General features: G+C 36.9%; 4 protein-coding genes and 1 non-coding gene across 7 annotated transcripts in view; 3 read left to right on the top strand and 2 right to left on the bottom strand.

Annotated features, from left to right (window-relative positions):
- Nucleotides 1–72: 72 nt before the first annotated feature.
- On the bottom strand, nt 73–5,682 carry LOC128922675 (exocyst complex component 3). 2 transcript variants are annotated; one of them, XM_054233933.1, is made up of 4 exons: nt 5,541–5,682; nt 1,535–2,530; nt 716–1,480; nt 73–651 (listed from the first exon to the last, which is right to left on the bottom strand). In XM_054233933.1, exons 2-4 carry the CDS (start codon nt 2,504–2,506, stop codon nt 175–177), a joined length of 2,214 nt encoding a protein of 737 aa, XP_054089908.1. In that variant the 5' UTR covers nt 2,507–2,530; nt 5,541–5,682; the 3' UTR covers nt 73–174. The 2 variants fall into 2 exon arrangements, with proteins under 2 accessions (XP_054089908.1, XP_054089907.1); XM_054233932.1 differs by lacking the exon at nt 5,541–5,682 and adding an exon at nt 2,810–2,953.
- Smyd4_0 (SET and MYND domain-containing protein 4) lies at nt 2,977–5,523 on the top strand. Its single transcript, XM_011180545.3, has 5 exons — nt 2,977–3,644; nt 3,705–4,294; nt 4,357–4,799; nt 4,866–5,184; nt 5,246–5,523. The coding sequence occupies exons 1-5, from the start codon at nt 2,977–2,979 to the stop codon at nt 5,506–5,508; spliced, it is 2,283 nt and encodes a 760-aa protein (XP_011178847.2). The 3' UTR covers nt 5,509–5,523.
- Nucleotides 5,683–5,876: 194 nt separating the features above from the next.
- Nucleotides 5,877–12,777, top strand: LOC105209892 (bromodomain-containing protein homolog). 2 transcript variants are annotated; one of them, XM_011180544.3, is made up of 5 exons: nt 5,877–7,198; nt 7,261–7,785; nt 8,060–8,784; nt 8,851–9,200; nt 9,415–12,777. In XM_011180544.3, the coding sequence occupies exons 1-5, from the start codon at nt 6,121–6,123 to the stop codon at nt 11,156–11,158; spliced, it is 4,422 nt and encodes a 1,473-aa protein (XP_011178846.2). In that variant the 5' UTR covers nt 5,877–6,120; the 3' UTR covers nt 11,159–12,777. The 2 variants fall into 2 exon arrangements, with proteins under 2 accessions (XP_011178846.2, XP_011178845.2); XM_011180543.3 differs by having other exon boundaries at nt 7,261–7,794.
- A 1,121-nt stretch (nt 12,778–13,898) lies between these two features.
- On the top strand, nt 13,899–13,970 carry Trnaa-ugc (transfer RNA alanine (anticodon UGC)). Its single transcript has one exon. It is a non-coding gene; the product is annotated as a tRNA-Ala (tRNA).
- A 94-nt stretch (nt 13,971–14,064) lies between these two features.
- Nucleotides 14,065–14,578, bottom strand: part of Mettl20_0 (electron transfer flavoprotein beta subunit lysine methyltransferase) — a 29,246-nt gene continuing 28,732 nt past the window's right edge. The window contains exon 5 of the mRNA XM_054233934.1: nt 14,065–14,537. Coding sequence (XP_054089909.1) covers nt 14,194–14,537 — 344 coding nt within the window. The 3' untranslated portion in view covers nt 14,065–14,193. The remainder of the gene's footprint in view (nt 14,538–14,578) is intronic.

Below are 14,578 nucleotides of genomic sequence, written 5' to 3'. Positions count from 1 at the left end.
AATTAAATGAGAACAAGACAAATATTCAGAGCCTTATCTAACAATGAGCAAATGTCAAAATAAAACCAGATGTCTACGAAAGATGAATTTAATACTTTATTATAATTTTATTATCTACGTGCTTGCATATTAAATAGTATGCATATTTGTATATTATAAATAAAATATAATAGTTTACCACAATTTATCATTGAAAACAATCTCCTTGAATATGCAATCTTGTTTCGCTATGCTCACCATCGCCTTCTTCGATTTTGTAGCATCTTGTATCTTTTCGCGTACTTCACTGGCCTTTACATCGTTACGCAAATAGAACAAACGCACAATATGATCTTCACTGAAGGAAGGATAATTGCCCAGAAGTGTATGTAGATCCAGCACAAGTAATTCAATATCAGCAGATAGTAATTCTGAGAGTGTTGAAATCAAATCTAATGGACTATCACTCATGGCTAAATTTGGTGCGATCTTCTCAAAGCATTGCTTAAAACGTTTTGCCTCCTGTTTGATTTTCGTTGTGATTGCTTCACATTCGCTTTTGGATTTCGATAAACGTTTAGATAGTAAGGCACGTATATAACGTTTTGCAAGTAGTTTTTGTGCCTCATTAATTACCATTTCAAAGTTAATAGGACGCAAGTGTTTATAATCCTACAAATAAACAAGGAAATACGTTTGAAAATTTTAAAATATAATAATTTTTAGGTATGCATACCTGGAAATAATCCAATAACGTTACGCATATGGTATCCACGGAAATTGTGGACCCCAGCCATTTCAAAGTGAACAAATCATTGAAGTGGCATTCCATATCGAGGAAAGCTTCTTCGAGTAAATAATTGGTGGCATGTGCCCGAATACGCTGGAATGTAGTTAATAATTTTTCAAAATCTTCATAATGTTCGGTACGAGATTTAGGCCAGTACAACTGCTTCATTTGCTGTGCCAACTCAACCATCTGTTGGCTATTATTAACAATCGTTATTATATAGTGTGTGAAATACTTGATTTGATCACGGTTACGGAAATGATGTTCCTTCAATTCGATAACATTTTTTAAATAGGACTGTCCGAAAACCTCCACTTGCTGAATACTCATCACCAATGCCTTAAATGTTAATTCGGAGTGTATTGTGTTAGTCACTTGTAAATGTTGATCGATCATTTGGAAGATAATAACTGGCGCTGACGTATGATAGTATTGCTCCTGTTCAGGCGGTTGATCGGAAAACCACTCTTGTTTTTCTGTGTCCGCCGTTTTGGTCATCCATTCTTGATAGTTTCTTTGCATATTACGCAAGTACTCATCTTCCAGAGATTTCAGATGTTCAGGACGTAATAAAGGTCCAACAACTTGTTGTATGTCGACTCTAAGGTCAGGATGTGACATCAGTTCCACACCGGGATACGTATTCATTACCCACGAGAGCATTGATACATACTCATTACCTTCGAGGCCAGATTTCGCAATATTATCGAGCTGAAATAAACAGATAATAAATTTTATGCAAAATAAAAAAAAATTTTTGCTTACATAAGAGGAGAGCCCTTCGTGGTACATTTTCACATATTCGTTGAAGATATTGTAATGTGGTGGAAAACAGGGTACGCATAATGATTTTACAACTCTTAAATCCTCCAAAATTATTTGACGTAAAATTTCGAGATCGCGTACCAGCCACATTTTATTATCAGCACGCTCCTCCAATTTTGAACCTTCTATACGTGTAACTACAGCTTCCTGCAATATATTCAATGCCATGGCACGCCATTTCTTTGGTCGGCCGGGCGGTAAGAAACCTGTAACTTTCTGTTGTTGCAAAGCGAATTGATCATTCTTCTCCTCTCGTTCGATTATACGCAAGGCAGTTACTATAACAGTAGGTTCCTTGCGAACTGTATTTAACGTTCGACTTAGTATGAGACGTAATTTTTTTTCAAGCGCCTGCGAGACGTTATCCACTGTCTCAAAATGTCGTTTTAGCGTGATTTTATCGGAAGCATGTTGTTTGGGTTGTTTATGCAATTCATATAACAAATCATCACGGGAATTTTCCAAATCGGCGAGACACTGGTGTGCATTTAATAACTTATCCTCATCAATGAGATTCATTGTTTTTGAAACACTTGCTTCGACATTGAATATGTGCTTAAGATTTTCCATTGCCGTAGCATACTGTGAATGTTTCGTATTCTCTTCGCGTACTACCTCCAGTGCATCATATATATCGGGTACTCCCTCCAACAAACGATCCACCTCTTGCATACGCTGACGAACTTCTTTAACATCCTGCAGACATGTTTCTAATTGTTTTAAACCCACTCGCACACCATCCAGTTGATTTTGCATACCCGTTTTCAGTAAAGCCTCTACTGAAGCTTTTTTTCGTGCAACACGATGACGAAATTGATCCACTTTTTCTAGTTGACCTGGACGTTGCAGCATATTCTTTATTTCTTTTAGCGCTGCTTGACGCGCTTCTTCCTCAAGTTGCTGTAAGTCCATTATTGGACTTTTTTATAAGATTTACTTGAAAAATTAAAAATCACTGCTTCAAAGTACGTAGGAAAATATCAGTTTAAAAGGGGTGTGTTGAATTAGTGATTGTAAAATTTACACGTATTGTGCGTATCGACTTTGAATATTTTTTCGAATACAACAGTAATTGGAACAAATAAATTTTGGGTTTTTATGCCAAAGAAAAAAAAACTTTTTCGGAAGTGATGCTTAATTTTCACATTAGCAAAGTTAAAAAATCAATGTTATTTTATTGTGTTATTATAAATTACATAAAATTAGTCGGCATACCTTGAGAGATATATTTTCCGTTTCTCACCACCACATCACTAATACTCACTCAGCTGTTTGCTTATTGTTTATATCAGATGCAACAACAAATAGTTGATAGTAGTTAACCGGTCATTAATAGTTGATTAAATTATTGAATTCAGTGCATTCTTCAGTTGAAAATTAAAATGGAAAAATATAATTTTTCTGAACTTATTGCATATCAAGCTTCAAATATAAAAGTAGTGAACTCTGAAACTGAGTTAAAAATGATTTTGGATATTAAAAATGACAAAAACTTTCCACTGAATCGTCGGATGTCCTCCGCATGGCTAAAAGCTATAAAATATGCCAATCAGAGGAATACAAATTCCCTTGACAATGCCACACAACGTGCCATACGACTGCGTGAAGAAGGAAATAACTACTACAGTTCAAAATCTGGTTGTAAATTTGATAATATGATCAACGCTGGTCAACGGTATACTCAAGCTATATTTGCTGCCATCGGAAATACTGAGGCTTTAGCTCTGGCCTATGCCAATCGGGCAATGGCATTACAGGAACTGGAATATTATCAACAAGCGTACGATGATTGTGTTTGTGCACTTGAGACCAAACATTATCCAATGAAACTTTTACATAAAATTAAAGTACGACAGGCTTTTTGTGCGTACTATTTAAAGGATTATGAGAAACTAAAAACACATTTAGAAGAACTTGGGAAAAGTACTTTAAACGAGAATTTCACTCAGAGAGTACAAGAATTAGAGAATGGGTTAAAAATTCTTAGTAAGGAAATCCAAACAGACGAAACCGCTGAGAAAAATGTGCAATTAAGGGAATCAACCGAAGTGTGAGTTGTTGCAGTAGATTATTTAAAAACAATGTTATTTTTTTTTGTATGCATTAATAGAGTTGACTCAAAAGAAGCTGGCCGTGGGAGATATATAATTGCTAAAAAGGCTATACAATCTGGTGAAGTAATTTTTAGTGAGAGGATCAGTTCTTTTGTACCTGTAGAAGGCTGTCAAATATGTCAACAATGTGCTGCTATGCTAATGATACCGATTCCTTGTCATGACTGTGATTGTAGAATTATTTACTGTTCATTAAAATGCCGACGAATCCATGAAAATATACACCAAAATGAATGTATGGGATATCACTGTCGATTATTTGAACAAATTGGCATTTCCCACTTAGCCCTACGCGTTGTACTAGAGGATTTGCCTGAAATACTGCCACTAGTTTCACAAGAAAACGACATTGATAAACTTTGGCAATCACTTTCCAAACCTGAAGATTTGCTATGTAACAAAACTGGTGCGAATTATATACAGACACTACAAATGGTCACACATCTGCAAAAAATGACCTTACCGAATAAAATTTGGTTTGCTTTAGTGGCCGATTTACTAGTCGTATACCTTAAAGATTACACGAGTTTCTTCGCAATTACAAAGAAAACCAAGCTGGAGCAATGTGACTGGGAGACAATAGTCAGTAAGTTACAATATAATTTCCATATATAAAAAATTCATACAATAGTTATTCAAATATTTTAGGTGCCCTTATATTTCGTCATATTGGCCAGTTTATTGTCAATGCGCATACCTGCCCTTCTCTTACGCCAACCTGTTACGATGTGAAATCCACTAACACCAGATTTGGCACTCTTCTGATTTCTCATATATGGACAAAACCTTTCCACATACGACGTGGGATGTTACATGTGTTTAGTGAAACTCAAGAAGTATCGGCAGCAAATCTTCCATACCTTAGTATATGTAATCATGCCTGTGGACCCACACTAAGTCCAAAATTCTCAGGAAGAAACTTCTATGCATTGGCTGATAGTAATATAGACGAAGGTGCTGAAATTTTTAATTGTTATACAAGTACCTATCGAAATTCGCTGAGAGATATTCGTAGGGAATACTTGAATGAAACTTATCAATTTAATTGCACGTGCACACATTGTCAAAAAGATGACCCTGATGCATCATACGTAAGATTTAAATTTTATTTTACAAATAATGATTCAAAAAATGTCTTCCTTTGCAATTCTTTACAGCTAAAATACCATATTTATAAATGTAGAAATCCAACATGTGGTGAAAAATTTATACCCACATGTAGTCAAGACGATACCACAGCTATTTATTGGTGGCAACTAGAAAACGGAGGTGTATCGTGTACGAAATGCTCTAAGGAACAAAATGTGGACTGGTTTATAAAGTTTAAAAAGTTACTAGAAAACACCAATAACATTCAAAGTCGTATGGAACTATTTCGTATATATGACATGATCGATGATTTTTTAATGGATTTCCATTCATTAAAAATGGAAATGGCGAATGATTTGGCGCTGTTGTATATAAAATCTTATAATGGTAACTTTTCAAATTGTTTTAATTTTAAGTTAATAATAGTATTTAATAATAATATTTTTAGGTGGCGAAAAATTCACAGAATTCGAGTTGAGTAAATTAGTCGCTGTTCTTAAATTTTGTCAAAAAGCGACCATTGATCGATGGGGCTTACAATCCCTTGAGTACGTTACTAAAATGTCTGTTATATGGGATTTAATAGCCGTTGGAATATATCAAAGTCCACAATTAGAATTGAAGACAATGCTGCAAGCACTTGATGTAATATCAGATGAATATAAACTCGTGTTTTTGAATTATTATAAAGATTACATAAAAGATAAATAAAATAATATATTAAGAAAAATTATAATACATACTTTTGTTTATAAAAGTCTATCCGTAATACACATCATAGTAATGTCTCCAAAGCAAAGTGGTTATTTGCTAAAATTAAGAACTTTACATTCCACCCTCGTAAAATAAATATTCCTTAGTTTTATCTGGCAATGCCGTGCTTGATTTAAATCACTTGTTATTTTCCTAAATGCAAAAGTCTCTACACATACATATTTTAGTTCTGAATTTTAATGTCGCGAATGTTGTATATTTTGTTAAATAAAGTTGTGCACATAAATTTTAAAATATAGAATTTTTAAAACATTCTTCCAAATATCACGTTTTTATCAATATCTCATTTACCAACATTTATTTGGCTTTTCATTATGCGCTCTGCTTTCGTACCAGTTTGACAAGCTGCAACAGCTGTCACTTTGCGCCATTTGTATGACAGCGAATTTGCGTGTGAATCAGAGAAATACAAAACGAAGCGTAAATTAAGCGAAAAAGCTACGGAAATAATAGTTGCACGCGAAAATTTTGCATATAAAATGCAAATATAGCGAAAGGTTTTTGCAATAGCACCGTGCAGAATCATCAGTGACTTCAACTACACATACAATGGGACTCGATTTTGATGCGATCGAGTATTGCAAGAACGTGAAGCTGCAGCAAGCGCAACCGCCGTACGCGTGTCCAGTGGCCAAGTGCGATCGCAGCTACAAAACAGTGGTGGGACTACAATACCATTTACTTAACTATGATCACGACAATCCACAACCGATAACACCAATAATAACACCTAATCGGAAAAAGGCGCGGAAAGCACATCATTCAACACCGAAAACACCGAAGGGAACTGGTGATGACAACGGTGCAAACGGTGGTGGTTATCAGGTGGCAAATCCTGAGTCTTTAGTTAGTTACAATGAGGAAGAACAAACCGTACAGTTCAATATTGACGGTAAAAGTGTGCGGTTAGCTATTGATGAACCGCTACCATTTATTGAAGGTGAAGAGTATGCAGAATTAGTGGCGCGCCGTTGTATTTTAAATGCCGATGCACCACCACTCGAAGAAAATGCTTCATGGGCGCGTGTTAAAGTGCCTGAGGCGCATTATCATGAAATCGAAGACTACAATGTGCCTGATGCACCACCCCGCCCGCTCGCCTATTATCGATTCATTGAAAAATCGGTCGAGGAGTTGGATGGTGAAATAGAGTACGATGTGGATGAAGAAGATTCAGCATGGTTAGATTGGATGAATGAGCAGCGAGAGAAAGCCGGTTTTAATCCAGTTACAATCGATACAATGGAACTACTAATGGATCGGCTGGAAAAAGAGTCGTACTTTCAAGCGGCTGCCAATGGTACGCCAACAGGTGTGGAAGTCGACGACGATGCCGTGTGTTGCATTTGCATGGATGGCGAGTGCCAGAACACAAACGTAATACTTTTCTGCGATATGTGCAATCTGGCTGTACACCAGGATTGCTATGGTGTACCATTCATACCGGAAGGGCAGTGGTTGTGCCGACGCTGTTTGCAATCGCCCAGTACCCCTGTGCGTTGTGTTTTGTGCCCGAATGCCGGTGGTGCTTTTAAACAGACCGATCGTGGTCAATGGGCACATGTGGTATGCGCACTTTGGATACCCGAAGTGCGTTTTGCTAATACCGTGTTTCTGGAACCTATCGGTAAATCAATACTTAAATATTTAAAAAATAAAAATAAACTATTTATTTGAATTCCTTTTCAGATTCCATCGAAACAATACCGGCGGCGCGTTGGCGACTCACATGTTATGTTTGTAAAGAAAAGGGTTGGGGCGCGTGCATACAGTGTCAGCGCAATAGCTGCTATGCAGCTTTCCATGTAACATGCGCACAGCAGGCTGGTTTATATATGACAATGGATACAGTCAAAGACGGACACAACGACTCGTCGGTACATGTACAAAAGTACGCTTACTGTCATGCCCATACGCCGGCAGATGCTAAATTGAAGACCAATCAAAAAGAGGTGGAGGATACACGTATGAAAATGAAGGAAGCACGTAAAGCGCTCGCCAAAAAACGTTCGACGGCGCCCATTGTACTCATACCAACAATTCCACCGAATCGTGTACAGGAGATCTCGGGCATGGTGCACATGCAAAAGAAACAGCAATTCTTAGATAGACTTATAGCCTATTGGACGCTGAAGCGGCAATACCGTAACGGTGTACCGCTATTGCGTCGACTTCAGAGTCAGGGCAATAATCATGGTGTGATCCATCGAAATGGTATTGAAGGTTTGCATTTTATTTCGCCTAGCTGCTCCTATCCCGCACTAAACAGTTACTAACGGTTGTAGCGATTAACGATTTTTAGTATATTGCTAATGCAGGCAGTTTAGTTTTGCGTTGTTAAACTTTTTTAGACAAATAACTTTTTTTCGCCATTTTACGTATAATTTTTACTTAATTTCTAATAATTATTTTTTATATACTTTTTAAGGAATTTGTGCGTTACATATTCATGTGCAATAATATACTAATGAATTTTAATAATCACTAGGCTCGCCGGATACTAAAGAGTTGTACAAACAGTTGAAATATTGGCAGTGTCTGCGCCAGGATTTGGAACGTGCGCGATTGCTTTGTGAATTGGTGCGAAAGCGTGAAAAACTGAAGGCGGCCTTCGTGAAAATCTGTGAGCAGGTGGTAATGTTGCAGGTGAATCCACTTGAGTCGGCGTTAACCAAACTGCTGGACACACTCGAAGCTAAAGACACAAGTGAAATATTCCGTGAACCGGTCGATACCGAAGAAGTGCCTGACTATTTGGACATTGTGAAGCATCCAATGGATTTGGGCACAATGCGTACCAAATTGAAACAAGGTCAATATGCGACACTGGAACAATTGGAAATCGATTTCGACTTAATGATACAAAATTGTCTGGCTTACAACAATAAGGATACGGTATTTTATCGCGCCGGTATACGTATGCGTGACCAGGCGGCACCACTGTTCCAGCAAGTGCGGAAGGAGTTAAAACGTGAGGGATTATTGGATAATTCGCGTTCCGATCACGAAGATCATGTTGAACACGAAGTGGAAGCGGAATTGAAAGCGCTGCTAGAGGCCAAGCCCTGTGAGGAGATTGTGCAAAAGTTGCTCATACTTGCTGATAAGTCACAGGTACTCAAGAATCCCGTATATCGTACCAAGAAAATCAAACAAATACGCTTGGAAATAACGCGCATGCGTAAAGCAATGCAAAAGGCGAAAGTCGCTGCTGTAAGTGTACATTTGCATCAAACTAAAATTAATATTTTCTAATTTACTTTTATTGCTACATTGCAGCGACATACAAACATGAGCGTGCATTCGCAAAGTGACGATGACGACGACGACGACGATGATGATGATGATGACGACGAAGATGAAGATGCACGTAGTAACGATGTTACTCTTCAGTCAGAAAAACATTTAAAGCAGCCATCCGTTCAGCAGCAACAACAACAACAACAACAAGTGCAAAATAGTTTTCCAAAACGTTCACGCAAAGCGCCCGCGAATATGATGGTAGTCGATGACGATGACACAATGGGTGAGGAGTCTAAAGAAACCGCCACAACGACAGTACAAACACCGCCATGCAGTCCCATCAAGAGTCTCAACAATAGCGCCTCACCTGTGGGCGTGAATCGAAGGTATGTAATGTTTGTAAGGAATCCCAACAAAATTCGGTAAATTTCCGAAGTACTGAACCGCATATAGAAATTTAACGGCTGATAAGACTCTGCCATAAGAATTTAAGACAAACCAATAATTTATTCATCATTTTACACAATGATCTTGCGCTGATCAATCAACAATCTCCTCTCTCTCTCTCTTTCCATTACATTGTTGTTCGCTACCATCCAGAACTGCCGTTTTATTTACGCGCAAAGCACAATCAGTCCTCAAGCGACCTGCTGAAATTACCACACCTGTCAAGGATGAAACGACGGCATTATCCGCAACCGCCACACAGAATAACAACAATACCACAGCCAGCGGAGCGAGTGCTGCGGGCGCGGCAGCAGCAGCGACACTCGCCTCCTCAGCAATGACAATAAGCAATAAATTGAGTGGCAGTCATTTAGCGCCACTTGGCGCTAGTTTAGGGCTCGCTGCGGGTGTAGTAATGGGTGCGGTAGCTGGGAAATCGCCCAAACGGAATGCGCGTAATAAGCGGTTGTCCGAAATGCGACAGAGTGCATCGATGTCGCCAAAGAAATCACCAAACGCCACGCTTACACCAAATACAACAACACCGTCAACGGTAAATGTGGCACCCAGCGTAGGGGCGTTAACGTCCACACCGAACTACGACCGGATACCGGATAGTTTTCGTGTTTATCGCGCGAATAACGAACGCGACGTCAGCGATAGTGATGACGATGATTTAAGTGATATGTCCGGCAGTCCATGTAGTAGTTGTTCGGGTATCAGTGTCAGCGGGTCTGGCTCCGAATATGATAGTAGTGATGATGATGATGACGACGACGAGGACGATGATGGTGAGGATGAGGGTGAAGCTGATGCGGATGGTGATGAGGAGAGCGAAGATGATGAAGAAGTCGATGGTCGTGATGGCGATGTGGAAATGAATGAAGTTGCCAGCACTTGTGAAGGTGATATAGACGATGTTGCTGGCGGTAACGGCGAAGCGGTAAGCGCTAGTACGGATAGTGATGATGGGGCTGAGGAGAGTAACGACTGCGTAGCTAGTGACAAAGTTGAAACTGATGCAAAGAGTGTGGCAACACGTACGCCAACACCCTCAGAGAAACGTCCACGCAATGCGACACGTACGAAACAGAAAAACAAGACAGCATTGGAAATGAATGCCAATGCAAAAAATGCAATCACAAACGCAGTGCAGACAACGACTAACACTGCCAAGACGAAGACGACGGCGGCTGCGATTGCGCCGACGACGACAACAACGCGCTCGAACAACAAGCAAATACAGACAAGATCAGCCACACCCACCGCCAACATAACCGCCACATCTACACCGATTGCGAATAACGCTAGAGGACGAAAGGCGAGTCTTAATAACAAGCTGATATACAACAACACACATAATACGCGCGGTGCGGCGGCGGCAACACCAACGCCTACAACATCCTCACGACCCACATCAGCCAATGCCGACTTGGCTAATGAGGCCGGCGATGTTGATGGCGATGACGCATTGGCTGCATCGTCAACAACAACAATGTTAAAACCACCACTCGAGCCATTACAATTAGTGTGGGCAAAATGTCGCGGTTATCCCTGGTATCCAGCGCTCATACTCGATCCGAAGACGCCGAAAGGTTTCGTCTATAACGGTGTACCGCTGCCGGCGCCACCACCCGATGTGCTGGCGTTGCGCAAAAACTACACCGAAGATGTGGTGTTTCTAGTGTTATTCTTCGATGTGAAACGCACGTGGCAATGGCTGCCGGCAAATAAACTCGAAATACTGGGCATCGATAAGCGTGTGGATCAGCAGAAATTGGTGGAATCGCGCAAGCCCACCGAACGCAAGGCGGTGAAAAAGGCATACCAAGATGCGCTGCATTATCAGAGTCAGGTGTCCGATCTGGAAGGTCAAGGCCCCGATCCGATAATGTGAGATGGTGCAATGGCGGTTGGCGTTTGGCGGAAAGTGCGTCACAAACGACGCTGAAGCGCTACGTGCTGATTGTTATACGATGTTATATGTTGAAGACGCCGACCGTTTCCGTTGCACCTACAAACAGTTACATACATACATACTTTCATACATATAAATGCATGCACATATAAGCATAATGCGTAAGCGACCGTTGTGCATGTGTACCAGAAAAAATGTCTCTTTAATTATTAATTGCTAGTTTTTAGTTTTATAAGTTTATATATAAATATATATTTGATTGATGTTTACCTTTGCTACGATAAGTATACATATACATACACACTATATATATAAAAACATAAATGCTAAATATAATTTTATATTTTGCTAAATTAATATAAAATAATATTAATTAAGTCTTGAAAAAAATTTGCCTTTACTGCAATTTGCACTACTCTATATTAGATAACCTTAAAGATAAACTGTTTAAACGTAATTTTCAAAATCGTTTTCAAATCATTTCACATTTACTATTTCATGATTTTCAATTTACATGCGAAATGTGTTTTTCTTAAATGATTTTTTTTTACAACAATTTTCACTTTTAAGTTTTTTTCGTCTTGTTTTTCTACTGCTACAACTCTTTAGTAGCAAAGTTCTCGCTGAATTTCGTTAATTTAATTTTATGTAAATTGTTTGAAATTTTTTTTAGAGAAATTATAGCAATTTTAGTATTTCCCAAAGGCACTTGAAGTGTTTTGTAAATTTTATTAATTGCTAATTAAATAGAATATAAACTGCATTTTAATTGTAAATTCTATTGTTAATTCAAAAACATTATTTGATTTAAATTAAAAAAATAACGTACTCTGTTGTTGTTATGGTTGTTAAGCAATGTGCATGGTTCAGAAAATGTAAAAAAAAAAAATATTTCGAATTCGAAAACGTGCTCTCTCGCCGTGCAATACCAATATTTCGCTTTGACAAAGGCAATTGAAAATATTTTGAGTTAAATTTATTATAAATTATAAATAACAGTTAATTATTTCTTTGTATCGATATACTGTTTATGCTTGTTATATTACTTTACTCATTATTTTCTGGTTTTCCACTTTCTTACGCAAATTAGATATTTTGAGATTTTTGGAGAAAATGAAACAAATTTGAGTTATAAAAAAGAAAAAAAGAAGAAAAAAATACTACATATTAAATTCAAATAAGTAATGTAAAAAAATAAATGTAAAATAAATTAATAATTAAAATAAATTAACGATTAAAATACAATTTGTAAAAAAATAACAAATGTTAAGCTATTATAATATATAGGCAACATATGAAAAATGCTGCATTTTGTGTAATATTTCAGATTGTGTACGGTCGATCGTTTTTTTCTTTACTTTCAATATAATTTGCACTAGCGTACAGTTTGTTTTCAAGATTTTGCCCTCTTTTTACCTTTCACATTGAAAAAAAAATGGCAAATTGTGTGTGGTTAAACGCGTTTATATATAAACTTATACAAAATCTAAGTTAAGTTTTAATTAATAAATTAAATTAATTAGTTTTAAGCATATGAAAAAATGTAAAAATTAAAATAAAACAACAAATTAATAAATGCAACAATAAAAAAAAATCATAAAAATAAAAAAATAAATAATTAAATAAATTTAAAATTTAATTTGTGTTAGAAATTAGTGCGAGCAATGTGATCTATTGGTTTTACATATCACTCTTTCTTTTGTATATTTTTCGTGTTAAAAAAAAAAAACATTTTTTTAAATAACATAGCGTAATGGGTGTTTAAACAAAAGTAAGCGCAATTTGCGCTTTTATTTAGCTCTAAATAATTTAAATTGTAGTTATTTAAATAATTATTATAGTTGCGCATAATTTAAAGAATATTATTTTTTTATTTAACATTAATTATGCTATAAAACAAATGAAAAGAAACTCAAAACGTTAACATACACAAATAACACTCATAAAAGGAATAAACAAATAATTAAGTATTAAAAACTAACTATGAATTAATTAATCAATTAGTTTTGGATTTTAGTTTGTGTGAAAAATCAAAAATAGTTTTCGAATAGTGGTAATTCAATACAATTTCAGCGACTTGGTTTAATATCGAACTCACGAGAAACGGAAAATGAGGAAACTAGCAATTTAATAAAAATCCGTCGATATAGGCCGTCGTTATAGTGAAGCTTTATTTTCAAAAAGTACCCAAACTGAATACTACATTAATGTGATCCACACACAAATCACTCTACACTCATCAAAATCATTTTGGATTTCATGCATTATGAGCTATCAGAAATCCTTATAGCACTTGGAACATTCCATCAATCAACCAAAAATAGGTCACTCACAGGAACAATGATCATTTGGTAGTCTTCAGTAAGGAATATCAAAATTATAAAAAAAAAATATTTGCAAAATATTTCAAACGTATGTAAAACAATTTTAGAAACTTGTGTAATCGTTCTCTTTACTTTTATTTCCATTCCTACATGCCATAAGTGGAAACCCGCAATGTGCTTCCAACTCGTGCTTCCAGCTGTCATGTAATTAAAAATTCAACATGACAATCGAGTGAACAAAATTATTGACATTTAATGGGTAACATGAACATAACGAGTATTTAATGTGCGCTCGGCACCCTTCACTAAGCAACCATTAGCAAATCAGGTGTTAATTTTATGCGTAAAATTACTGGACGATGTGAAGTTAATCATTGATCATGAAATTATTATAAGGGGATGTAGCTCAGTGGTAGAGCGTTCGCTTTGCATGTGAAAGGCCCCGGGTTCGATCCCCGGCATCTCCAATGGATTTTTTGTTTTTTCTGCCTTTCGGTTTTTAAGTTAAATTTTCGAATTACAAATATTATTTTATCAAAAGAAAATAAAAATTATACTAAATTGGTATAAATGGTATTATTGTATTTATTATGTTCTCCTCAATTGTTTTTTAATTTAGTTTATTAAATTATGCTATTAAATATTTATTATATCATAGTAGATATACCATATATACAGTTAAATCAATTACTATATCAATTCCCAAACATTAACAAAGCGAAAACCATTATTCTCAATGCAGCCACTCTCGGTCAATTCGTATTTGGCTAAACGTCTCATATGCTGCCGTCTGTCCGCTGTCAGGCCATGACGTCCCGGATCCCCAACAAGTATTTGCTTCCCCGCTTTGCGTAGACACTGCAACCATGGTTGTAAGACGGCGGCAAATTCTTCATCGTAGAAAACATCACCCAATAGAATTAGGTCCTCCTTTACCAACTGTGAGGCTTTTATTAAATTATCGGTACAAATATGTAAGTGCTCCAGGTCTATCCCATTTAACTGGGCGTTCAGTACAACAGCGCAACCAGCCGCTAAAGTTGGTGAATTAAATAAAGAAAGAGTGAAAGAGAGA

Source organism: Zeugodacus cucurbitae, chromosome 6, assembly GCF_028554725.1.
Source record: "Zeugodacus cucurbitae isolate PBARC_wt_2022May chromosome 6, idZeuCucr1.2, whole genome shotgun sequence".
Taxonomy (NCBI): domain Eukaryota; kingdom Metazoa; phylum Arthropoda; class Insecta; order Diptera; family Tephritidae; genus Zeugodacus; species Zeugodacus cucurbitae.
Note: the sequence above shows the minus strand (reverse complement) of the source record. Positions and strands in the feature narration are given on the sequence as shown.

Coding starts and splice junctions, on each gene's coding strand:
- LOC128922675 (XM_054233933.1), bottom strand. CDS start 2,506: ATGGACTTACAGCAACTTGAGGAAGAAGCGCGTCAAGCAGCGCTAAAA. Junction 1,481..1,534: donor ACGAAGGGCTCTCCTCTTAT/GTAAGCAAAAAT, acceptor TGTTTATTTCAG/CTCGATAATATTGCGAAATC. Junction 652..715: donor CGTTATTGGATTATTTCCAG/GTATGCATACCT, acceptor GTTTATTTGTAG/GATTATAAACACTTGCGTCC.
- Smyd4_0 (XM_011180545.3), top strand. CDS start 2,977: ATGGAAAAATATAATTTTTCTGAACTTATTGCATATCAAGCTTCAAAT. Junction 4,295..4,356: donor TGACTGGGAGACAATAGTCA/GTAAGTTACAAT, acceptor CAAATATTTTAG/GTGCCCTTATATTTCGTCAT. Junction 5,185..5,245: donor GTATATAAAATCTTATAATG/GTAACTTTTCAA, acceptor TAATATTTTTAG/GTGGCGAAAAATTCACAGAA.
- LOC105209892 (XM_011180543.3), top strand. CDS start 6,121: ATGGGACTCGATTTTGATGCGATCGAGTATTGCAAGAACGTGAAGCTG. Junction 7,199..7,260: donor CGTGTTTCTGGAACCTATCG/GTAAATCAATAC, acceptor ATTCCTTTTCAG/ATTCCATCGAAACAATACCG. Junction 8,785..8,850: donor AAAAGGCGAAAGTCGCTGCT/GTAAGTGTACAT, acceptor GCTACATTGCAG/CGACATACAAACATGAGCGT.